Below are 27,384 nucleotides of genomic sequence, written 5' to 3'. Positions count from 1 at the left end.
TGAAAACGAATACGAAATGATAATACTGTGGCATAGTTGAGTGAATAACTGTGACACTCTGCCATAAATAAATTGTCATTATCATTTCCGTTAATAAAGAACCGTTGAAATGGAGAGTTCTAGCAGTGTGCAAGTGTTGAGTCCGAACGAAGAAATAAAATTGTATAAATATAGATGGATAATAATTACCATATACGGACTATATGCTGCTATAAATTTTTCGCAATTCATGCAGTTCACGATAATTGGCGATATTTTGAAGAAGTGAGTAGCATAATATGTTATTAACTATAGATTTTTCCGAAAGGAAATAGGAACTTTCCCGATATCAAAAAACAAGCAAATGTTAAGAAATGCGAACAAAATAGATCGTGTATTTTGTTTCACACCCCACCATACCTATCTTCATTTGAGGGTGAGGAATATACCTATAGTCTATTCAAGAATGATTGACATCCTAAGCTGTATTCGGGTTCGACTTTCGGACAGTCCGAGAATGGTTCTAGAACTGCGCAGAGGATTCGATACTAGGGCTCAACAGTTTTGCGCAGTTCTAGAACAATTCTCGGACCGTCCAAAATTCGAACCCGAATACAGCACTAGTAGGACTTGAAAGTCCAGGCGCAGGTCACAAAAGATCTTTAAAAATTTCTGTACTTTCAATCACAGAACTGGAATTTTTTAATATAACCTAGAAAAGTATATGAAAATAATATTCAAATTTAATCAGCATTTAAATTGACCCAATTATGTTTCCAATTTGTACGATTAAATTAAGAACATAAACATCTGTACAAAATTCAAATAACCGTCGGCGAGTGGATAGATTCACATGGTATAATAGATCTATAGATCAATATTTATTCACAACATAGACATAGAGACATGGACTGAGCAATACTAGCATGAAATTTTCTATTATGGGCTACTACCAACTTGAATTTCTTGAGGTGTCAGACATAACGTTATTGTGAATCTTCTTCTTACTTTCATGGTCCTTCAACAGTTTTACTGAATAAGTTAAAATTTTGATCGTAATTGTGGACTTCTAATAATGCTTCTAAAAACATTCTTTTGTTCAACTTTTTCTCCGTACCCTGAACACTTACACTGTAGAATTCCACTCTGTGTTCTGAATCAAATACATGCTGTGCCAACCCACAGTTAGTTTTTTTTTTTTTGTTAACGCAACTCTTTTCGTGTTCTTTTAATCTTGTTCTCAGATTCCTAGATGTCGGACCTACATAAATACCTTGGCATCCGATCGATACACTACTTTTGACCTGCTTGTGTCTTCGGTTTTCTCTTTCATTTTTGTAAAAACGTTTTGGTATTTCACTGGTGTTCTAATGGCAATCTTTACATTATCTTCCGAAATATACTTTTTGAGTAAGGTTGTAATTTTTGTTAAGTTCCTGTAGTCTGGGATAGAGGAAAACCTAGGGGGAGCTTTGTTTGGTCGGTCCAATTCAACTGTTCCTAATCCTTATTCCTAATTTCTGTGTAGGATGGTGTGGAGTAGAGGAATCTGTTGATGAGCTTTGTAGGTAGGAATTGTCGATAAGAACTGACCTTGAATTTTGCAGGTCCGCCTGTGGATACTTTGAACCGGAAATCTTATGCACTCTTATCAGTTATGGGCTGATTTTATGTTCATAAATAGGTTTGCGATACTATCTTGTTGTGATCTTGACATTGTCATCTCGGATTATTTCTACCTCTGAGTATGGTAGGTCACGGTTCTTCTCTGTTTCATAAGTGAAATGGATGTTATTATCATAAGCGTTCAATATTTTTTTTTAGGCTGGAAAAATGCCGAAAGTAGGTACTTGCCAATAAGCAAGGAGAGAATATCCTTAATGATCAGTATTTTGTTTTTCACAAAGGATGAGTTATCATTTTACCAGTCTTTTAAACCATTCCCAAGGAAGATACCATGCCTATAGGCCTATAGTTTCCTCTTTTTTTGTTGCTAAGCAATAGCCAAGAAAGAGCTGAGAGCTTCAGGGGTTGATTCTTCGAGGGAGGTTGCTTCTGGCTTCATCTCCCATATCCTTTCCATAGTTTTCCAGAGAGATAAACTAGAGATTATTCTCAGGGTGTTGTATATTTGGAATCACTGGCGCTCTATAGAGACCCCATTCGTGGCTTTAGCGTGCAGACTTTGATTATTCTGTGTCGGTTTTAGGGTCGACAGTCGCAGTCTACCCCAGGTAGGAAGGTGTTGTCTCTAAGACGTCTTAATTAGGTCTTTAAATGGCCTTTGACGTCATTCGGACGTGCAATGACGTCTCTGAGTACGCTAGTAAGACGTCGCAAAAAGATGTCTGAATAACGTTATTATTAAACAATTCTGAGACTTTAGACTTATAATTTTTTCAAGGTACAATATAATAATAGTTTGAATATAGAAATGTAGATATGAAACGGATAATAACGTTCGTTAAATTATAAATCGCTACATTCATATCTTTTAGATTCAAGGGAAATGAAAATATTTGCAGCCAAAAATCTGAAAAAAATATGATTAGCTATCCTGTAAATTGTAAATACATGTGTCATCCCATTGATAATTCATCTTTTGCTTCATTTCTGTTAGTACACAGTCTTGAATACAACCAAAACTCTTTCTGACACACCTTTTTGTCATATTGAATACCAAGTCTACAATATATATTCTTGGTATTCAGACCTCGGCGGTCTGGTTGGCAGCGATGTCAGCTAAGACGCCGAAGGAATTCCGCCGCTGTCATGGATGTTTGTAGTCTTGAACCTAGAAAAGAAATAACTTGGCTGATATCAATGTTTGTTCATGTCACGTTGTGTTTTTGTATTATTTCTATCCATAAAATTCTGAAATTTTTAGTGAAATATTAACGTCCTGAGTACGAAAGAAAGATGTACACAAGACGTAAAAAAAGATTGAATATCGTCTTCCTAAAGGCAAGCGCCCACAGTTCCGCATCGTACGCAACGCACGGATCGCATTAAAATAACCAAGCGATGCATCCGGGCAGTACGATACGTATCAGTGGACGCACTTATATGAGTTCCTATACAAAGCATTCTAAAATACTTTCTCACACCAAATTGGTCTCCATACGTGCGAATATGAACAACCAACAAAAAAAAGTTTATTAAACAACCAATAATTGCAATTAAATTGAATGGAATCACTAGATACTTCCATGGTTTATCGATTTTAATTGCAATAATTACAAAAAAAAACATCAAACAACTGAAAATATCTTACAAAATTTCATATATTTCTGCGAATGTCCCTCGAATTGATATTTTAACCAGTCTTAGGGTCTTAAAAACACATTTGAAACACAGATGGTGCTTCCCATATTTCTACTTCATAATCCTTCACTGAAACTATGGTGTATTCCTTTGAGTATAGAATAAATATATTATTTTATATTATATGGTGAAATCACACATTTCTTTTTCGGATATGGGATCAGTTTCGTTTCACCCACTGTATGTAGCGCTTTTTAGAAATTGATAGTTGGTGATTTCTTTGTTTTGGCGTATAAAACCTTATGATTGTCCAAACACTCAGAAAACTATTTTCATTTGTATAAATACCAAAATTGGATGTTAGGAAAATAATGAGGTTTTATTCGCCGAAACAAAGGAATTTTTTTGTACCTCGCGAGCCCTTTGAGGAGTACTTGCTCCTCAAGATAATAAAAATTATTGAATTGACAGCAATATTTTCAGTTCATTCAAAAAGAAAAAACTGACACTCTTTATTTTAATTCATTTTCAGGAGTAAACGACACAAGCAATTGATGACAAATTTCGTGAAAAATTTCCACTGAAAAAACTATAATCTGATTCAAACATATAAATTTCAAATCTTGCAGGTATTATGAGGTGGAATCTTTTGCTATTGATCTCAGTGGAATGGTTTTTATGCTTTCTTTCATTCTATTTTTCGCCCCAGTGGGATATATTGTCGAGAAAACAGTGAGTAATACCTACCTATTTTGTATATCATTTTAAAATGTGTTTCATGGATAGTGTAATTTTCGTTTGCGCCAGTTTACTTTCAGAAGTGGGGGAAGATATTTCATAGGATACCCTGTTGGGTTCTGAGCTCTGTAACCTGTCTTAAAATGCGAAATATTGAGAATAATGGAAAACATGGATTCTATTCCATATTTCCCTAACAGACCCTGAACAACTGGAAAAAAATGTGGACAAACATGGACCTACGATGTAAAAACGACTTTGAGTTGTTGGTTGTACCTACGATTAACAAACTACTTCGGAATTTTGGTTTCAAAATTCGCCTTTCGAGGTGCTAGCTCCACATAGCTCGTAAGAGTCGTAAGCAGACACTTTCCTGCTTATCATGGTATGCCTTGCAAGTTGTTGGAGTGTCCATTTTCATGTTTGTTTTGTTTCTCTCCTTATTTGAGAACATTATCTCATACTCCTCTTGTTCATGAGCTGGCTTGCTCACAGAGTGGCTAAAAAAATTATTTCATACTTTGACAGACCGACCATGAAAATATGTCTTTAAACTAAAGATATTGATCTAAATTCCTCAAAATGCATCTAGATATGGTAATTATGCGAAATTCGAAAATTTATCTTAAATTCTATTGGATTGACCACAGAAATGTGTACTGAAATATTTAGCCATAGAAGAGATTTTTTTCAGTGAAACACACCGTTTACTTTTATGAATCTATAAAAACCTTTCCTTAAGCTAAACAACAAGGGTATTCAGATAAATGGAGATAAAAAGGAAGGTTGTGCATGATTAAATTTCAGCTGTATCATCACAATATGAGGAATTTTTGTATATTCTTTTGTTCGACTCGCAGTATCAACAAATTATAATCTTTTTATAAATGCAAAATTCTGGATTAGGATTTACAGAGGTGTTAACTCAATATGGTTAAAATCACACTGCAGCTTAGATTCAATTATACGAATGTATTTTTCTTATGCGCGTTTCGTTTCACTGATATTTGTGCGATTTATGACCCATTATTCACTGGTTTAAAGAACTTCATGATAAAAACCATATAAATGGAAGCGCCTATAGTAACAGCCACAGATAACTCAACAGAGCGTGGGTAGGAGGGAATTCTGAAATTCTGAAAAACTTTTGATTTCAATTGACTTATTCTGAAATTGATGTTATAATAACGTGAAAAATTTAAGAATATAAAATTTGAAATTCGAAGTAGCTTCCTATGATATAAATCAGAGGTTCCCAAACTTTTTTCTCTCATGGACCACTTTCAAAATTTTGCTAGTTTCGGTGGACCCCCTGCCTACATTTCTACCATATTCCCAAAACTCAAAACAAAAAATGTGAAGACTAAAGCAAACTAAAGAAATTTGCGTTAAGGCGAATTAACAGTTTTCAAAAGAAATCTGAGAATAATTGGTTGATTAATTGATTTATTGTACTGTGAGTGGTTGTCAGAAAGTTGGCCAATGAAAAAAGTAATTCCATCCAACTTTTCTTTTTCGTCATTCACTGACAGCACAAGGAATCAATCAATTCTCTTTTATTTTATTTAGAAAACTCCCCATTCGGAGATGGTAAGGAGAAAAATAGTACCTATATTTTCTCTAATATTGAAATATGTAATAATTTCAAATAATATTATCGAGAATATTATACTGTAATATGATAACAGTATAACTAAAATCAAACATTAATAACGTAATATAACTTCTACAATGACAAAATACTCATAATTTTAATGGGAGGTATATACTTGATGGATTGACAGCAAATTATCAATATTTTGCTTCAGTTTTGTTAGGAATAACCGCAAATCTCCCCGTTCTGTGATATTCAATCCGTTTGTTGAAAGATTTGTGACGACACTTTTTTCGACAAGATATGAAGAGGGAAAGGCTATCAGAAGCTTTCTCGCAATTCCAGTCCAGGATATTTTTCGGGTATTTCTGCCTGCAGCCAAAATGTTTGATACCCTCTTCTTGAATTTAACCTTCAGCTCCTCCAATGCTGAGTTCAAGTAGCTCCTCTTGTAATAACACAATCCCCCATTTCCGTTTCATCAAATGGATTTATGATCCATGGTGGTATTTCTATTGTCAAGATATCTTCAAATCTGATTTTAAAGTCATCATGCAGGGCGATTAAATGTTGAACGTATGTCTGAATATCCTCATCAAGGCATTCTACCTGTGACAAGTTTGAGAAATGAGAAAATTCTCGCCGACTAATATTTTGCTTCATAAATTTCAATTTTCCAAGAAAAGCTGAGATTACACCCTTTGTTTTTATTAAATTGAGGCTATCCCTTTATTGTAAGTTGAGGTCATTAAAATTTTGAACAAATCTGTCTGCTTTCGAATTGACCAGGTTTTTTTTTTAATCTGGATCTTTACTATCCAAAAACTCTAGAACAGATTCAAAAAGTGCCAAACATGCACCTTTCGATAACCAGCGTACTTCATCAGTATGTAACTCTCAAAATATTATCTGCCTACGTTGATAGGTGAAGTCAAACCTACATTTTAGTTCTTCACTATCGAGACCAGATAAATTTTCATGGATCCCCGCTTACGAACTGCGAACCCCTATTTTTTTGTCACGCCAACGTAGACCCCCATCGAGTCTTCCATAGACCCCTGGGGGTCCACCTGGACCACTTTGGGAATCAAGGATATAAATAAAGCCTTCAACGCACACAACTGAATTATGATGGGTTTAGTTGTATTCGATTAATTCTAATCAAATTTTGTTATTGAGAAGCCGTATTACTCATAGTAGGTACCATCCAATTCAAAATTCGCTCAGGTTATAAACTGTTCGTATGAAATGCGGAAACTTAAGGAAGCTATATTTATAGAGGAGGCAACTGGTCATACATCAATGTATGAATCAAGTAAGACTCAATGAAATATAGCTCTAGAAGCCTTTTCCTTTTTTGCTGAATTATTATGCGTTTATTTCAAACTCCGCTCAGAAATATAACTTTGGCTAAGTAATCATATTTTATGCAATTTGGGCCTTCTAGGAAATGAAAGGTCCAAAAGGATACTGTCAATTCCTCATTCGAGGGACTAAAGTGACACTCTCAATCCCCGAAGGATTGAAAGTAAAAAAGTGCTCATAATTTTTTTCATATTTAATGAAAATTAATATTTTTACATTCTATTTTGTAAAGATAAACTGCTCCACATGAGTTAGGGATATTGACATAAATTGCAAAAAAATATAGTTAAAATAAGATGAAAAGGAAAGAAGAAAATTCATATTAATATGATTTCAAGTTGCAAATTAATTTTAGCCTGTAGGTCTGCAGCGTATACAGGGTGGTTAAGAAAAATCGAGTAAAATAACGAAATTTTATTCCCAGAGAATTCAAGCATTTTAAGACTATCAATACGATGTATGGCCTCCACGGGCATCAATAACAGCTTGACATCTTCTTTGCATACTACACACGAGGTTGTTGAACACTTTATGAGGAATTTGGTTCCATATACGGGGCAGAAGTTCTCTCAGATCATTTAAGGATTCTGGGGTAGGTTGATGATTATCTAATCCTCTTTGGAGCATATTCCATGCGTGTTCTACGCAATTCAAATTTGGTGAGTACGGAGGTATTGGTAAATGTGGAATACCAAGCTCCTCGCGCGCATTATCAACTATGGCTGCACGGTGCGGTCTAGCGTTATCGTCTAGAAATTGATAGCATCGTGAAAATTTGGCACAACATTGTCAATTACGTGCTCCCTATAGTGTAAGGCGTTCATATTCCCAGGACAAATGTGTAGATCTGTGCGCCCGTTGAAACATATCCCGGTCCATACCATAACACTACCCCCTCGGAATGGATGGACTTCTTTGACATAGTGACGATTTTACGGGGTATGCGTGGGATGGTCCATACCCTTTTTCTTCGAGAATCTGCAAATCGTCCATATTTGGATTCATCAATGAAAAGGACACTACGCCATTGGTCGTTCCAATTGATGTTGCCTTGCCCATTCCACTCTTTGACGCTTATGGTCACGTGTTAATGGAACTCCTCTTAATGGACATCTAGAACCTAGATTCACCTCTCTCAAACGTCGTCTGATGGTTTCGCTGGAAACTTGGACCTCATCTGCATTTTGAAGAGTGTTCCGTATAATTCTACACGTAGATGTAGGGTTTCTTCTCGCTGAAACGATCCTGAGCAGGTGTTGTTTTTCGTCGCCCACCAAGCCTTGGTCTTTTCAACACGGAACATGTCTCCCTGACCCTATTCCAAAGTCGATGTTGTTGGCTGACTTGGAGCCTTTCCGCTACAACAACCTGAGATAGGCCACCCTGAAGCATTCCGATAGCCCTATTAGCCTCAGCGTTTGTTAATTTACATTTTGGCATTTTCAGAAAACTCGTTTCAAATCGAAGCCGTTGATAAACTGACTTCATTTCAAAATAAGAACATTCATGAAGCATATGCAAAGAACCAAACTTCAGAAAAAAGGCGACCAGATTGAGAAATGTCTCATACCTACTGAGTTTTATTGGATCGATTCAAGTTGTTATTGAGTTTTAAATGATTTTACAGCGATTTTCTCGAAGATTACATACTAAAAACGATATCTCTAACTCTCGTGGAGCAGTTTATTTTGACGCCGAAAGGCTATGAAAGATAACAATATAAATCGGACTGGCAGAATGTGGTCCTAAAGTGCATAAAATAAGGTATAAACTACAGGACTAAAGTTCTTTTAATCACTCGGAATTTAAAGTACCACTTTAGTCCCTAGGTTTACAATGACTATTGCAGTATTATTTAAAACGAGATTTAAAATTTTGTTATAGTGGTCGCCACGTTAGGAATTTCTGATGATTAAATAAAATGGTTGCTTTTTTTTACAAAACTTCTCACTGATTTCGATTAGAAAGTAAAATATAAAAATCATTTTTTGTTCATAATAATACTGGTGATATTGTATGAACACGATTATTTTACTTGTATCTATTTGAGGAAAATGCAAATAAAGACTTCCTTTTCTCAGAGGGAAATGTCAATTTTATTCATGAAATTTATGAAAAGTTTGCTTTCGACTGTCAGAAAAAGGTTGCTGTTTTGCTAAATGGTATTTCTTCAGATGAATTATTTTTGCTGTAACATCATAATCTTTTACCGTTCAACTTTAACACCCTGTATGTATTTCCACCAGCATGAGCTTTTCAAGGCATATTTTATTCTAGCCCTATATTTCAATCTTTAGTAATGAATCACCATGTATATTATCATTTAATGCCTACTAACGATGTTTTCTCAGAAATAATTAGAATAACTATCCCTAGGAAATCGCCAAGAAGTGGAGAAGAGTCTTTTTCCACCAATTTATTTAAGGCTGATAGATCAGAGGGTTTTGCAGCAAAATGAGTAGTATAGCAATGTATGTTCTAGCTCAAATTTGACCTTGAGATATTAGAAATCGTATGAATATGGGGGCCCTGAGTAGTGGGGCGCGGAGCGCTGGGTCTCCTAAAAGGGGGTTCCATTGTGGGGGTTCAGAGATGTAGTTGTATTTTGGGGCCGTAATAAAAAAAAGAAAAAGGGGGAAAAAAGAATCTTGAAGTCGACGGGATTCGAACCTAGGATAGTTTTATATAATCCGATTATCAACGCGGCCGCGCCAGCTCGCTAATAAGGAAATTGAATTGTTGGTGATACGTTGATGACGCGATCATGGACTACACGTGCCGCCTGGGAGTACACTGAACCCTGAGATGTCACTGGGGGGTCTGAATGATGTAAAAATATTGGGGGCCCCAGAGTGTCGCCTCCAGAGTATCGCCCCCCAGTTAATTGAGTCCTGAAGGTCTGGATTGAATATATTATATTTGTGATAAATAAAACTATCTAGGTAATTCAATTTTTTTATTGTTCTATAACTACAAATGTATTTCATTTCAACTGAATATAATTATAATATGAAAAAGGTTAATGATGGCATATTCCATGGAACTTCTTCGACTTCTGATCGGAAATCATCATTTTTTCAAAACTTTTAATCATCTTCTGCTTAGTTTCATAGACTTGAATTTGTTTCTTCAGATTCTGAATATTCTTGAGGTGCTCATCTAGTCTATCCATTTCAGGTGGTAGGACAATGATACCTCAATTCTAAAGTACGTTCGTTGAATCAATCCAAGAGTCATGCGACTTGTCTAAGCCCAACCAACGAACTAAGACTTTCTTTCCTTTTCTACGAAGAACTTTTTCCACTAGAAATACATCTGAATATTTTACTTTCTGTAATTCGAACTCATAAAAAGCGCCCCCTATCGGACGACTACTGGAATCCTCAAGAAGATATGTTACAGGATTGGTTATTTGAACTTTTTTTATTTTAAAAATCTCTGTGGTCCAGTTGGGTGTGTAACCTTTCGAGAATATATGTTTGACTTTGCTGATTCTCACCATATCATTAACCTTAAATTTTCCCTTTCCAGCGACCTTAATATGGTTGTATCTAGTATTCAATAAACTCTGCTCATTATTTTTATTAACATCACATGGTTTCATTCCAATAGTACGATGTTTCGTCTGATTATATTCATTAACAATACTGGATATGCTGTCGATCCATTTGTATGTTCCATGTAAACTGAAGTATTTAAACAGTTTTTCCTTAATAGTTCTTATAACTCTTTCTGCTATAGAAGCTTTGGTTTTGGAATAGGTGCAGTAATGTATTATATCATTTTCCTTCATCAGAGATTGAAAATTTACATTAAAAAATTCCTTTCCTTGATCTGTTTGAAGATTTTTCGGTTTAACTCTGCTATCTAGCAAAATTTTCTTGAAAGCGTTCGATACTTCCACACCGGTTTTTGTTTTAAGCGCTCTCACTCGAACAAATTTACTAAAACAATCTATAACTACTAAAATATATTTAAAATTTTTATTCTCCTTCGCGTAAAGATCCATTTGCGCTAAATCAGCTTGCCATAGGTCATTTAATCCTTTAATTATTGTTCTTCTGCGAGGGAAGTTTTTGCGAATTGGTTTGTGCAGTTCTCGAACCACTTGTATTTTCTCCTTCGTATACATGAAGGGTAAATTTTTCATCTAATTGTTTGATTTTATTATTTAATTTATTTAATGCTTCTATAACCTTATCTTGAAATGCGTTTAATTTATCTTCCTGGGACTTCAAATATACATCAAGTTCTAGTTTCTGATAGTATTCGTGCGAAAGTGAAGACAATGTTTGATTGCTTCGCCTTAATTCTTGTTCGAAATACTCAAACCTCTCTTTAAGATTTTCATCAGATGTCTGTTGTTTAATGTCAAAATTAACTAATCTATTATTAACTTCACCCTTAAATTGATGAAAAATCAGTCCTAACTTCCCGAATTCTGCGGTATTTAATTTGATTTGATTATGTATTGTATCGAATTGAATATCTACATATTCCTTATTAGCGCTATCGGAATCGGCAAGAGGTTTACCAACATTACATAATTTGCGGTTACCGAAATCAAAGTCACCATCTGCGGTTCGCAGAAAGATAGGGATAGTTGATTGAATATTTCTTAATTTACTTCTATGAGAAGAACGTCCGAACTTATCGAGAGACATATTGAATTTATCACTTTGCTCTCAATGCAATTCAATATATAACTTTTTCTTTTCGAAGCTCCTCGACTATTGACTCTATTTCATTATCAACAGATGTATTTCCGGCAATTTTGGACGCATATAGTAACCGAAGTCTACTAACAATTTCGTTTACATCATTCCAATAAATATACTCAATAGGTTTTTCGGTGAATGACATTAATCCATGTCCAGTTGATGGTTTTATGATTTCACGATATTTAAATCCTTTATTCGCTTTAACAGGATTATTAGAATCGAATTTTCTCCTATGAACATTAGTCATTTTCAGTATTTTACGATAATTTTCTAAATCAGATTTATTATACTCTTGTGGCTCTTTTTTAAAGAGCAAATTATAAAGCCCATCTGTACCACTAAACCTTTCATTACCAATTAGTAAGTCGCCAGTTTTCTGATGAAAGTCTACAGTTGTTTTACCTAAGGTCCATTTTGAAAGTTTATGATTATATTTAGGTCCGTAAGCATGATCATAGTTATCACGTTGTGTTAACGCCGAATAAACATAATCTCTGACCCTTTCTGGATATTGTTCCAAATAAGTTTCGGCATTATTGAAATTGCTCAATTCATTTAGAAACTGTTCAGATTCATTATTATCTCCATCGATAAAAACTGAATCATTTCCTCTATGGTCTTTATCATCATCACCATCATCATCATTTTTTGATGTAACAATTTCTTTTGTAGGTAAAAAATTCACTAGTTGACGTTTCAAACCAGTTTTTTGAGGTTTATTGAATTTCAATTTTGGTGTAAATGGCGAGGGCACTTCTTCTTCTTCTTCTTCTTCTTCTTCGTCATGCGTTTCAATCTTATTGACTTTCTCTTCTTCTTCTTCTTCGGGTGAACGGAAATGTGATGGCTTCATAATGGTACTCATTCTCTTATATGGTTGAAAAGATATCTCCTGAGTTCTTTTACGAGGAAAAACTCTATTATCTGGTGTTGAAGAAAATTGTGGTTCTGAAATCTTCTCTAGTACTTGCAGATTCTTCAAATCAGTAGTATTCTGGTTAACAGACTTTTTACCAAGTTCATCTTCTATACGCTTGAGTTGTTTTGTTATTGGAGTATATAGCCTTTCCAAAGTTTCATCACCCTCAATTTTTCCAAGTTTAAGTCCAGCATGTTTTTTCTTAATATTCTGAATGAGTTGTTGAATAATAATTTTCCTATTCCGAGCTGATTTGATCTTCATGTTGGAATGCATCGCATACGAATAAATATTAATCATCTAGTGCTATATATTTATCGAACCCCAATCGATAACGACCATTGTTCAAATCAAAGTCTTTAACAATTACCAAAAATCCAAAATTGTCATTCCAACAGATTCCACAAATTTTTTTAAATTCATCATATGTCATATCCGGTGACACATGTTCATTGAATATATGTTTAAGATTTACATCATCTTGTTTGAATATGACCAATATATTCGCATTATCTCTTATTATGTGTTTTTTGGCTGCAACATATGTCTGACATAAAAATGCTACATCTATCGATTTATGTCTACCCATAGCATAGTATGATTTAATCTTATCTTGATTTTCACCTAAGACATCGTCAAAAATAAAAATAGAATTTGCTTTCGCATCGTTTGGTTCGTCAATTTCAGCATTCTCCTTAAATGGGAAATACCCCACTCCAGGCACTTTATTTAAAATATGTTCTAAAATCTGGTATTTCGGCTGGTAGAGACTTTTTGAGTAAATATAGACATTTTCAAAATTCAAACCATTTAAATCGAAAATTAAACTCAATAACGCATTTGACTTTCCACAACCACTTGGACCAGCAAATATGAATCTACAACTGTTTGGAAAGAGATCACCATGTTTTCTCCTTTTTTCAAATTCATAATTATCATCCAGATAATCCAAATTAACAACTGGGAGCACCGTTTGATGTTGTTCAATTCGTATTTTCCCCATTACTAAGCAGAAATCCATATAGATGATGAATATATAGGACTATAAATATTGAATTCATTATGTAATATTGTCATTATTATGTTATCATTCGGAGGTGGAGGTTTAGTGAATTCAATAATTAATAAATTACCTTTCGAGTTACATTTGCCTGGATATCATTATTGTGGCCCTGGAACAAGACTTTCAGAACGTCTTGCTAGAAACGATCCGGGTATAAATAAACTTGATGAAGCTTGTAAGGAACACGATATAGCTTATTCCAAACATACGGAATTGTCTGATAGACATATTGCTGATAAAATATTAGAAGACAAAGCTTGGGAACGAGTGAAGTCCAAAGACGGCACATTTAAGGAGAAAAGTGCTGCCTTGCTAGTCACCGGAGCAATGAAAATGAAACGAAAGATGGGTATGGGTCTTCGGAATAGACAAAAATCTTTCAGAAGTTTTGTCTTGAAACCAACTCATAAAATTTTAAAGAAATCAGGGGGCGATGATTTGAGAAAATCAACGTTGATCGCCCTCAAAACAGCTCGAACTGCAATTAAGAAAGCAGGTGGAAAGAAAAATATTAAAATTCCCCGAATCATACCATTCGAATCAAAATCCGGTGGAATTCTACCACTCATACCCATATTCGCAGGACTGTCAGCATTAGGAACCATGTTAGGTGGAGCTAGCGCTGTTGCCAAAACGGTAATTGATGCTAATAATGCTAAGAAAAAACTGGAAGAAGATCAGCGACACAACAAAGCGATGGAGTCCATAGGACATGGACTTTTCATAAGAAAATCCAAACGTGGATTTGGTTTATATATTAGAAAACAGTCAAAAAACTAGATAAGCTACCCAAACGTGCCCTTTATGATTATGAAATCGAATCTTTTGCGAGAGAAATGAAAATAAAACATTTCCGAGGTGTTTTCATGAGAAATACATTACCAAAATTCCCAAAGAAGAATGAATGTGCAATTCTCAATTTAGATTCAGTTGAGGGTCCTGGAACGCATTGGGTGGCATATAGAAAGTATGGTAATGAAGTTGAATATTTTGATAGTTTCGGAAATCTCAAACCTCCCAAGGAACTAATTCATTATTTAAAATCCTGCAAAGTGAAGTACAATAGAGATACTTATCAACAATTCAATACATCCAATTGTGGTCATTTATGTTTGAGATTTCTAATTCAATAAATTAATATGATTGAAGAGATTTTTCACAGTATATCAATCATGTCGATGTTGTTCACACTCAAAAATCGATCATCAATTTTATCGATTGATTTTGCTGTTCCCATAGAGCTGAACAGTAATTTCAACTATGGTTTGGCTTTGATAGGATTCTATACATACAACACTATCCCGAATGTTGAAAAATATAATAAATTATATTATTCCGTGGATGGTGAAGATAAAGTCTTGACCTTTCCTATTGGAACTTATGAGATATCAGATATGGAGGAATTCATTAAAAGAAAACTCGAACTAGAAACTGGAAATAAAGAGGAATCTCCATTATTCTTCTTGAGACCTAATAATAATACTTTAAAGTGTGAAATATTTCATGAAAAATATGAAATTGACTTTCGACCGGAGGACTCTATTGGTGCCCTATTAGGATTTTCATCTAGGCTTCTCAAGGCAGGACAAGTTCATGAGTCAGATTTACCAGTGGATATCATCAAAGTTCGAACAATAAATATTGATTGCAACTTGATAGAGGGTTCATTTATCAATGAACTCCCATCTCATTCACTTTATGAATTTGCGATTAATAGTGATCCTGGTTACGGAGTGAACGAGATCCCCAACAAGGTGGTATACTTACCTGTAACAACACATCGAATACATAATATCACAGTGAAAGTTCTTGATCAAGACGGTGAATTGGTGAACTTTCAAGGCGAGGAGATAATTTTGAGATTACAATTGAAACGATGCTCTTAGTCGTTCCATATAAATATCAAACTACATACTACAATCAATCAGTTGATAAACAACAACTATCAAAACCACACAAACATCTTTCTCACGAAAATTGGATTTTCCTACAATCAATTGGTCATGTTGTCCAATCACGTTTTCAACCTCTATCAACCCGTAAACACCGATGAATCTAATCGAATCCAATCGAAAGTCGAACCTATTTGCCATTCGTTAAATCCTTCAATCATTCCGATGTCATTGAAATCACGATAAATCGAACAGACTGTTGGCTTTTGATGCATGATGCTGCTATCATTATCAAAGGAAAAGTACAGAAAACAAAAGGCAATGGAGATGTTAAACTAGTTCAAAATGCTGGAGCATTTCTCTTCGATTCAATTATTTATGAACTCTGCGGTATGGAGATAGAGAATGTTCGAGATCCAGGTATTATATCAACAATGCGAGGATACCTAATTTATGAGGAGGATGATTCAAAACTACTCGAAACGGGAGGATGGAACTACCCGAAAACACCAACTGTGAACACAGATGGAAATTTTATATTCAGAATACCAGTCTACCATTTATTCAACTTTTTCAAAGATTACCAAATGGCTATGTGTGGTAAGCAAACGTTCCGATTCTTCAGAGCACAAAATGATCATAATGCGATAAAAATAACATCGTCGGATCCTAAGGATCATACAGAAGCAAAAATCACCATTGATAGTATGGAATTGAAGGTGAAACATATTTATCCGAATGATATTATCAAGATGGATTTATTGAATGCTATAAGGTCTAATAAACCTATATTAATGCCATTCAGGAAGTGGGAGATTCATGAATTACCATCATTACCACATGGGGGTAATAAGGAGATTTGGGCTGTTAAAACATCTACAGAAATCGAGTGTCCAAGATTCATAATTTGTGGGTTTCAAACTGATAAGAAAAATAAAAGTTCTGAGGACATAACTGAATTCAATCATATAAATATAACAGATATTCGAGCATTATTGAATTCGGACATCATTCCGCAAGAAAATTTACGTTTGAATTTCGATAAGAATGAATATGCTGAAGCTTATCAGAATTACACTCAATTTGCTCAGAGTTATGGAATTTTCAAGAAATCCCCACTCCTGACCTTCAGCGAATTCAAAGAAAAGCCTGTTTTTGTACTGGACTGTTCCAGAAGAGATCAGACGTTCAAAGCTACAACAATTGATGTGAAACTAGAAATAGAGTCCTCGAAGGGATTTCCAAATAATACAAGAGTTTTATGTATTATAGTACATGACTGCATTATAGAATTTAAACCTCTAACAGAAGAAATTAAAAAAATTACTAATTTCTAAGAAAAATGCGTATAATCATATGTGATATTCAAGGGTTTTCGATAGATGGAGAATTCTATGTTAAGGAATTATCATTTGTATTGGGGGATAAAATATCTCATTTCATTATGATGCCTCCAAAAGAATTTTCATCTCTAAGTGACAAAGATAAGAGAACTGTTAAATTTCTTGAGAAAAAACTCCATGGGTTAAGATATACCTCCGGATACATCGAATATGGAAAGTTACCAGAGATTTTAAAGAGTATTTTACAAAGTGGAGATGTCATTTACGTGAATGGACATCAGAAGCATGATTTTTTTAAAAACATAATGATAGGAAGAGAAGTGCAAGTACTCAATGTGGAAGAGCACGGATGGACCCCACCAAAATTCGAGAAGAAACCTCCAAAGTGTATGAGTCACATACTCGATCAATGTATGTGCACTCTTAGTAATTGCGATGATCTATATCGATGGGTGTGTATGTTCCTACCGAAAGTTACATTAGTTAGTAGGCATCTCGAGTATAATGAACGCAACAATGGATAACCCAGAAGCTGTTAAAATAAATTTGGATAAATGGATGACGAATGTTTTTAAAAATGTTAATAGATTTAAAAATTTAAAATGTAAACCACGCTATATTCATCTTGTGGAATGTATTGATACAAATTAATTTTCAGTTATTTCATTATCATTATGTCTATCATGTATGAATTATGAAAATAAAATAGAAAACTTAAAAAATAAAAATAAATAAAAAATAGATTTTGTTGAAGAATACCTCAATTGAAAATATCAATGTCACTTTCATAATCAAAGAATAAAACCACAAATATTAGACTTTACGGAAGATCTACAGTTCACTCGAAGATAAGATTATACATCCTCCATAGAGAGCTATAGAGTATATACCCCTAGGTAATATAGATTTCAAAAAGGATTCCATCCATATTTATCAGAGACCGAATAATGAAATCGGACTATTCCATCATAATGAGTTTTATAGAATTGATTCGAGCAGTTTTGGGGTGATACAAAGTCATGAATATAATTGGATGGGTCTCCCACGTAGTGTGATAGTTCATGGGGTATTGAATACCTATAAAGGTAAAACATATATCTTTTATAATAATTTTTATTGTGCTGAAATTGATGAATGCAATTTATCAAGGAAATCCATGAAATATATTAGTGAAATATTCCCAACAATTTTTCATCAGTATTCAGATATATCGATGGAACGATCTATTTTCATTAAAGATAATATGATATATGAATTCAATGAATTTCTAAACAGAGCAACTGGATCATATAAATTTGAAATGGAGACACTTCTGAAAATACCATGTCAGTCAGACGGATTACTGAAGCAATTGAAAAATCTTTTGAGTATGATCATAACAAATCAAATCATTATCAGTAACACCAATTAGATGGAGTGGGGATGATGATATATGAATATGATTTTTTAAACGACTTCGATCAGTACTAGAACGTCAAAACTGTTAAAATGGACGTGTATGATTTCAATAAATCTAAAAGGTTTTATAGTTATCTCTGTCAAGAACTACATCTTGCTCTGTTATATCATGATAGTGAAAAATTCTCAAAAGTTTTGAATGATCTGGGATTATTTACACCAACAACAATATTTCGTGAACTGGTGTTATTTGGAGCACCACAGACTATAATAAGTCAAGTGTTTCAACACAAAAAAAATAATGATTCATTTATTGAAGATATTAAAGAATCTTTCAAAAAAGATGAAATGACATTGAATGAAGTGAAGCTAATCTTGAATAATTTTGATAGTGTTTCATCCTATGATTTAATGAATATTCAGATGCTGTTGAACGGGTCATCCAAAGACATGACAGATTTTCGAAAATGTTATTCCACAAATAATATTTGGGGTGGATATAAAAAATTGAATTCATTTCTGGATGAAATGGTTAGCTTAGCAGCATATTGTGGGAATTTCATAACAATTTATCATATGCTGATGGAATTCAAGAATTGTGAAATCAATTTCGAATTTGATCCTGAGAACAATGAGAACCACAAGAAGATCCTAAGTATGGTTGATGAAGGGATATCAGGAGGTTTAATGGGTGATGATTATGCTGGGAATATAAGACCTACACAAAAAACGTATTATTATGAATTTATCAAAAACTTCTTATGTCAGAGAAATGATGTATTTTTATGATAATAAAAAGGAAATGCTATAGAATAATTCCCCCACCTCAACAATCTCAAATCACATGACTCTTGGATTGATAAATCAAATCGCTTGTAAAACCTAGCAAAAATTTCAATTGTGAGTTTGAATTCGAGTGATCAATATGTATAAGAGTGAATTTCATCCGATAAACTATGATAGTTTATTACTGAATGTGGAAAAATCGTTCATTTTGAATATAAATATCCCGATGATTGAACATACCATTGATTTTGGATTGAGTAGTTTGAGAAATTTCGAGCCATCAGTGAAGATATCAACAAACGAAGCGTCTTTACTCCACGACAGAAAGTTATCAATATCCTTCGATATTCTACAATGGATAATGTTCATTGAAATTCTCAACTTAAATGGAGAAAATGACATTAGATATGTGGATGATATTTCTATAATAAACACAACTGTGAACGGTTTCAAAATTATACAATTATGTAGGAATGATAATTTTATATATTTAATCGGTGATGAGGTGACTAAGATACTAGAAATCAATGAAAATTCAATAAAGAAACGTTTTGACATATTAGTGAATCTCAATTTTTCATCTCATTATAGGAATTTTCTATGTGTCATGAATGATATCAGAAAAAATAGTTCTGAGTCGATTGTAAAATTAATTGAAAATTTTTGTAACCTCAATCCCTCAATTGAGAATGTAATACTGAACGAATGTTTTATTTTATATAAAGATAAAATACTTTACGACATGGAAACAATGTAAAAAGGGTTATAATAAAACAACTTCGAATTAATTTCAATGTTTTTTTTTTTTTCTTTTTTTTTATTCAAAATATAATCAGAAATAATTCACGTCGTCATCACCATCATTATCAGAAAAATCATGAAAGCTTTCAGACATAAGGTCAGGAACCTCTAGTTTCCAGTACAAGTAGTGAAAGCGTGGATATATTGATAACAGAAATTTAATTAATGCTAAATATTTCAAGGGTGGTGGATTATACACTATTAAATCTTTATAAGTTTTGTCATCATCGTTTTTATAAGTATGACATTTGCTGAAGTAAATATCGATTAACATAGATTCTTTTATTATTAACGCTTTCCTCTCTATATGACATGAACAATTACGACTCAAGCGTTCAAATATACTCAAATATAACTTGAATCCATCCGTTCTCTGATTATCAAACAATGTAGAATAACACATGACTTTTACTGTAATAAAGATTTCGTCTATGGAAATACTGTATGATATTGGTATAAACGTTTCCTCAGAGTCATCATCATAATCCTGGCTATCATCAGAATATTCATCCTGACTATCATCATCATCAGAATGCCACCTCTCAGAGTTTTCATGGAACCATTCTCTCATTACCAGACGATGAGGTCCCACTATCCATATTTCAATTTCATCTAATGTCTGAATTAACCCTTGTAAATATAATACAGTTTTCCCAACGATCATCCATTCTTTGACCGGAAGTTCAGTCAATTCGTTGTATTGATTCAATAATTTTATTTTGAACTGGTCGGTTAATTGAGGTTGGAAGGAAAATGTCCTCTCTATAGCTGACATAGTATACTTCAGCATTCTATCCTCACCCTTATTTTCTAAAAACTAAACTATTTTATAGTGACCCCACGGAAGTGAATGATGGTTTTCTGTTATAAAACGTTTTGTATCAGTTCTACATAGAGCCACTTTTTCTTGTTCCATTGAATAAACCCGATGATTTTCAGATATTATGTTTCTTTGAGTTATGATTTTACTTTGTCCATCAAATAGACAATTCAAATAATCATCAAATGAAATAACTTTCTTAACTACCCCCTTTTTAATTCCCTTCGCTTTTTTAGTGATATTATTGTTTGAATCAATTTTGAAAGAATACATTTTAGAGCGTAATCCAACAAACTCGCTCATTATAGCACCATTGTTCTCATCTTTCATGAGCCCTGGAACCTTTTTATTTACACGAGGAATATCATAAATATTGCTATCTGGATAATCTGAAGTATCAAAATGGGTGAGACAATCAAGTTTTATTAATTGATATGGATCTTGATCTCGAATTTCATAAATTAATGAATCAGTATCTACATATAATAGTGAAGAGTCGTTGAATTTAGTGAGACTATAATTATAATGAAAGTCGTATAAACAAGTTTTTGAAATATCTAGTACGGCAGAACCAATATACACAGGTTTATTAAAGATCAAATTAACTTTTTTCATTTCAATTGCCAATAAATTTTCCCCAAATATTATTCTTCCCTTAAAATGGGGGCTACTTATGAGATTTTTGGCGCCATAACGACCTTCCCATTTGTTCACTATTTTAACTATCCTATGTTTGCGTATGTTTTCCATTGTCTTACCAAATACGGCATTATTCATTAGTTTGTAAAGATTCTTTTCAAAATCGTTCGAAGCCTTCATTCTAAGCTCGGTATTGAGATCAATATAAGATTTAAGCCATGCTGATTGTTTGAATTTTAATACCCTATGGATTTTAGTGAGAACCATTCCGTTTTCTAAGGCCTGTTTCAAATTTCTATAATGTAAAATATATTTCTTCTTATCATATAATGTTGTTAACAATTTAGGTAATTTTGAACCTGGAGGTACTCGATTTTCCGGACAAAATGGTAAATCTGAATGTATATCATGTAGGTGTTTTGGATATTCCAGATCAACTTCTAAAAAATACCCTTCTGGAGCATTATCTGGAATTTGTATCACATCAATATTAGTGTTAGTCCACTCAAATTCATCATATGGAAGAAACTGACTCATTGCCCAACCATAGAGATTATTAACATCAAAGTAAATTATATATGATGATAACTTTTCAGAATCAAATGTAGTCATATACTTATTATTTGCCTTCGCATATCGATTAGAACACTGACTTATTCCACCTCTTATACTCTCTTCAATAAATAATATCATATCGATATCCTTGATAATTTGTAATTTCATTGATGTATATTTCAACATACAATCAAACGTAAACCCCGGAAGTGTATAATACCAAGCTGGATCTAATCCATAAGTTGTATGACAACTTACACGAAATTGTTCAAATATATCAGCTAGTAAAAGGACATCTGTTTTAAGATATAAATTGGAATAGTCTAATAAATTTTTACAATCAAAAATTGACCAGACTTGTTGAGCATGTGAATATTCCTCATCAGTTATATCTTCATCATTCAATTTATTATAAAATTTTTCTCTAGATGGGAGTGTAGTCTCTGTCAATTTTTCAATACTATCAATGTAATCATAGGGATAAATACCTTTTCTAGTAAGCAATTTATAGTGTTTAGCAGATAAATTTGGAAAATGTGAGTATAAATTAATGAATGAGTCAGGTTTCAAGTAGGTTGCTAACTTTTCAAGAGATGATTCCATAAATCGAATACTATCAATAAACCTATATTTAATTTGATGTCCCTCAAGATGAACTGTGAACGAAATATACTTTTCTTTATTCAATGGTAACACTGATATCTTAGCAAATTGAGAAAAATTTCTTATTAAGAAATGAGAGTCATAACCGCTTAAATTGTGGAAGACAACTGGTATCATAAATGATTTTTTATATTGTAAATTACATATCTTATGAGCCTGTCCTCTTATTTCACCCGTGAAATGATCGTGATCTATTACAGATTCATCTCCAGCAGTAAATGACCTCTCACATATATGGCACAAATCAGACATTCCATTTTTCGGATATGATTTCATAGGTTTTATGTTCTTTATTTCAATATTCAATTTATTTGCTATCATCTCTAATTCATCATTGAACCATTTCATACAATTTTCACCAGTATAACTGTTATAAAATGATTGAGATGAATCATGATTACATTTTAAGTAATAACCCACACTCATAGGTATATGCTCCTGATACTTAAATGACTTTGAAAATGTAGTTGAAGATGAATTATGTTTCTTCAAATATGATTCAAAATCCGCATAAATTATATATGGAACTTTTTGTTTGTATACATAATTTTTGAATTCAATATGTGAATCAATAGGAAATTTGATCAATGAGGGATCATGTTTCATGCAATATTTCTTATGCTCATTTAAATTGTTTTCAGTGAGGAAATAGTTTAAACACAGGTCACAAATATACTTTTTCTTCGTATTTTTCGAAAGTTTTGAGGAAACAAGGCGAGATAAATTTTTGATTAGCACATAATGATATTTAATGGGTGTATCATCATGATCGTCATAATCAATTTCGCTATTTTCAGGAACGTATTTATCCTGAATAAGAAGTAAGTTGAAATGTCTATCGAAATTTATTTGTGTGGATATACGTGTAGGCACAACCTCGAATTTATTCTTATTCAATTGTAGCGAAAAAATATTCACTGATAAATTATTAAGTTTCTCGAATTTATGAATATCTCTAATGCTCATTGGAAATTTTATATCTTGACAACTAAGAACATTTTTGAAATATGGATAAGATTTCACACGATCACAATTTTTCTCTCTAGGATGAAGTCCAGCAACAATACTCCAAGCGAAACAAGCATTATCATAATTTTTGATATTAATACAAGCCTTTCGACGTTTGATCTCATCGGGCAACTCAATATATGAGCTACCATTCCCCATTTCAAATTTATTAATATTAACTTCAAGTGATATAATAGAATGAAGTGCGTAACCGCTGTCTTTTTCTTGAAATTCTTCTAATTTTTTTAAGATTTTATCTAATATGAGCTCTGATAAAAGTCGGTCAAGATCGCAACCAGAATCAACAATGAAATTTTCTGATTTAAAGTATTTGAAATCTAGTATTTCAGAATCTCCAGATTTTTTTATGAACTCACCACAAAAAGTTGTATTCATTTTAATCATATTCAGTTTTTTCAATAGATTTTTCAATCTTCTTTTAATGAGAACAATGGCATCTACGAAAAACTCATTTATTTCAATATGTTTCAGATTTATAATAACTCCAGTTCTGACTCTACCAGTAAAGGTTGATTGAACATCTTCCCACTTTACCCTACGAGAACGTCTATTCCGTAAATTACCCCCTTTTTTAGATGAAACCATTCGTTGTAAAATTGTTTTATATCGTTTCAAATGATTTATGTTATTTTGAATTTTGAATTTATGACTATGAATATTTGTTTTTTTCATCATCTTGTTGTATAATTTTATGTGATTATTTATAAGAACAATCCATCTGAGCTTACATTTCAAAGATTTAATTTTTTCTAAATACCTGAATGCTCTATGAAAAACTGATATAGAATCATCATTTACCTCCATGGCGACGACTTCTAACAATTTTATTCTTCACTGAATTCGAAATTTGATACAGGATACTTCGTTCCAATATCCTTCACACCTGTGAATTTTAGAAAGATCTTCCCCTCATTCAATTGATCCAGGCACTCCTTCACAGTATCGGTAGCTCGTTTCGGTAGGAAGACTTTATTTTTCTCCAGCTCTAAGAGTATGGTCTTCCCATAACGAGTTTTCAACAGGCTCGCCTTTAAAATACGAAATTTCTCTCCAAGTGGTAAGTCTCGGAGCTTGATTGTAGATTTCTCTGAATAAAAACATGCTGTATTTACTCTTTCGAAATCCATTTTTCTGGATATCTTGAATTGAGAAGAAAAAAATTTATAGAAAAACATTTTAGAATAATTTAAAATTTTACTCACCTAGATCACTATTGCACTAACTTGAGACGAATGATTGAAAACGTCGAATGATTGAAAACGTCGAATGTTATCTGTTTTTATAACTTCTTCATAACAGAGAAGGAAAAATATCTTCCATTTCCTTTATTTTTATTGCGGGAATAGGACAAATTACAATATGTCAGGTTTTCTTCATCCTGCATTGTAACAAGAAAATTCTTCGGTTGTAAAACGATGCCAGCTTCCTGTTTAAATTCTGCCAATGTTTCACTCGGTGGTATGTGATTGTATCGTATATGCGGTGTAGTGTGTCGTAGAAACCAATATCTCCCATTATATAATTATGATTTTCGATCCGCAAACTCTGTTTTTAAAAAGAATTTTATTCTTTCAATTATAAATCACAATTTCGAAAAACTAAATGACTTTATAATTGGACAGAGCGGAAAGGAGTTACAAACAGAATGAATTCTAAAATGGAACTAAACTAGAATGTGTCTCTTTTCACATGGAAACCTTGGATTCTGGAAGAATCCGAGTCATCACTTTCTTCTCGCACTAACACTTTCCGCGAAGACGAAGCTGGCGTCAGCGTTCCAGTACGAGGAGCATCTCGTAATAATATCGATATAATCTTCCATTTTCTTGATTCAGAACCACATCCTCATAATCTTTTGGAACATCACAAACATCGGATATTATGACATTTACATTTTCGAAGCAGAAAAATATTTTTCAATTTCCCAATTCGGAACCGCATCCTCATATTCTTGTCGAAACACGAAAACAATTCAATCCACAATGATAACAGAACCGTGAGATTAACATTGATTATTTTTTTCTTTCAATATTCTTATTCAAATCGAACTGATGAAAAACTTAAAACTCATGGACTCAATTAACTGGGGGGCGATACTCTGGAGGCGACACTCTGGGGCCCCCAATATTTTTACATCATTCAGACCCCCCAGTGACATCTCAGGGTTCAGTGTACTCCCAGGCGGCACGTGTAGTCCATGATCGCGTCATCAACGTATCACCAACAATTCAATTTCCTTATTAGCGAGCTGGCGCGGCCGCGTTGATAATCGGATTATATAAAACTATCCTAGGTTCGAATCCCGTCGACTTCAAGATTCTTTTTTCCCCCTTTTTCTTTTTTTTATTACGGCCCCAAAATACAACTACATCTCTGAACCCCCACAATGGAACCCCCTTTCAGGAGACCCAGCGCTCCGCGCCCCACTACTCAGGGCCCCCATATTCATACGATTTCTAATATCTCAAGGTCAAATTTGAGCTAGAACATACATTGCTATACTACTAAAATGCAAGATCACAACTGGTTGAATCCAGTTTAGGCCACAGCTGCTTCACTTTACGATCTATTGTTTTACATAAAGAAATCCTGGAAATTTTTACCGAGTGCGTATGCTGATGATGACTAACGTCCTAAAACTTACCAGAAACAATTTAGAACCCAATTGAACAAAAAATTTCTGAATGACCAAATGACATTCATCGGTTCCTTATTGGACCAGTGAAACCGATAAGTAGATGGATTTCATTCATTCAGTCATTGCTGTATCTCGTTACCGGGAATGAATCTACAACAAGACAAAAAAAAAAAAGAACAGAATTTCTTAGTGCTAATTGCGACCGTGTGCCCTTCTGTGACTGAAGAGACCCAACCGTGACCTACAGAACCTTCCACACTCCTGGCATGGATAGTCACCAACCAGATCTGGCCGCCGCTGTATTCTTCTCGAGTCTCCATTATAACTGTGCACCACAGACCTCTACTGTGACCTGTCTAACTCTAGTTGTTCCCAGTTATGATTGGCATTAACTGATTTTAGGGATTGATGCAGTATATCCTTAAACCTTATACTGGCCTCCTGGTTTCCGGGCTCACTCTGTCAATTCGCTATTTTGAATAGTCTTGTGTCTTGCATCCTCAGAATGTGGCCGCTCCATCTGAGTCGGGCCCTCGTTACTTGAGTCTCAATTGTTGTACAACTCGCGCGTTGCAAGCCTTCTACATTCGAAACTTTGTGGAACCATCTGATGTGCATTATCTGTCTTAGATGAAGTTGTTGCATTTGTTCAAGCTGTTTAATATTATATGTCGCCATAGGTAATAAACTGCTAACAAAGGTAATAAACGGCAGCTGAAGCAAACGAAGCGCTGAAGTTCATAGCCGAACGGCGCCAATTCTGAAAAAACTTTAGTGTGTCATTGCGTCTGCATTTTCCTCATTAAAGTATATCTCATGCAGCTATAAAGGTCAAACTGTTCATGCTGAAAGCTATAGTAGTACCTATCTATTTTCTTTGCATGACCCTAGTTCAATTTTTGTTTCAGAGTTTGAAAACAACTTCCATAATCGGCGCAGGTTTAACAGTTCTTGGAAACAGTTTGAAGTTATTGGGGACATCTCCAGACAGATATTACGTAATTCTCGTTGCCCAAACGATAGTTGCCGTATCACAAATTTTCATGCTCATCATTCCCTCAAAAGTTGCATCTCACTGGTTCGGATCAGAAGAAGTTTCCACAGCATGCGCGATTGGACTATTTGGTACACAGATAGGTAAGGAATCCCAATAATATTCTTCATAAAATTATTGATG

General features: G+C 33.7%; 3 protein-coding genes across 3 annotated transcripts; 2 read left to right on the top strand and 1 right to left on the bottom strand.

Annotated features, from left to right (window-relative positions):
* Nucleotides 1–12: 12 nt before the first annotated feature.
* On the top strand, nt 13–27,384 carry LOC123319022 (uncharacterized MFS-type transporter C09D4.1-like). Its single transcript, XM_044905825.1, has 3 exons — nt 13–264; nt 3,873–3,975; nt 27,116–27,384. Exons 1-3 carry the CDS (start codon nt 110–112, stop codon nt 27,359–27,361), a joined length of 504 nt encoding a protein of 167 aa, XP_044761760.1. The 5' UTR covers nt 13–109; the 3' UTR covers nt 27,362–27,384.
* LOC123319021 lies at nt 13,662–14,423 on the top strand. Its single transcript, XM_044905824.1, has one exon. It carries the CDS (start codon nt 13,662–13,664, stop codon nt 14,421–14,423), a length of 762 nt encoding a protein of 253 aa, XP_044761759.1.
* Nucleotides 19,884–25,082, bottom strand: LOC123319020. Its single transcript, XM_044905823.1, has 3 exons — nt 24,772–25,082; nt 24,368–24,708; nt 19,884–20,680 (listed from the first exon to the last, which is right to left on the bottom strand). The coding sequence occupies exons 2-3, from the start codon at nt 24,371–24,373 to the stop codon at nt 19,895–19,897; spliced, it is 792 nt and encodes a 263-aa protein (XP_044761758.1). The 5' UTR covers nt 24,374–24,708; nt 24,772–25,082; the 3' UTR covers nt 19,884–19,894.

The sequence above is a fragment of the Coccinella septempunctata genome, chromosome 8 (genome assembly GCF_907165205.1).
Source record: "Coccinella septempunctata chromosome 8, icCocSept1.1, whole genome shotgun sequence".
NCBI classification, from domain to species: Eukaryota; Metazoa; Arthropoda; class Insecta; order Coleoptera; family Coccinellidae; genus Coccinella; species Coccinella septempunctata.
Note: the sequence above shows the minus strand (reverse complement) of the source record. Positions and strands in the feature narration are given on the sequence as shown.

Excerpts from the sequence above, each read along its gene's own strand:
- LOC123319021 (XM_044905824.1), top strand. The coding sequence starts at position 13,662 with ATGTTATCATTCGGAGGTGGAGGTTTAGTGAATTCAATAATTAATAAA.
- LOC123319022 (XM_044905825.1), top strand. The coding sequence starts at position 110 with ATGGAGAGTTCTAGCAGTGTGCAAGTGTTGAGTCCGAACGAAGAAATA. Across the intron at positions 265-3,872 it reads ATTGGCGATATTTTGAAGAA|GTATTATGAGGTGGAATCTT; the intron begins GTGAGTAGCATA and ends CAAATCTTGCAG. Across the intron at positions 3,976-27,115 it reads GATATATTGTCGAGAAAACA|AGTTTGAAAACAACTTCCAT; the intron begins GTGAGTAATACC and ends TTTTTGTTTCAG.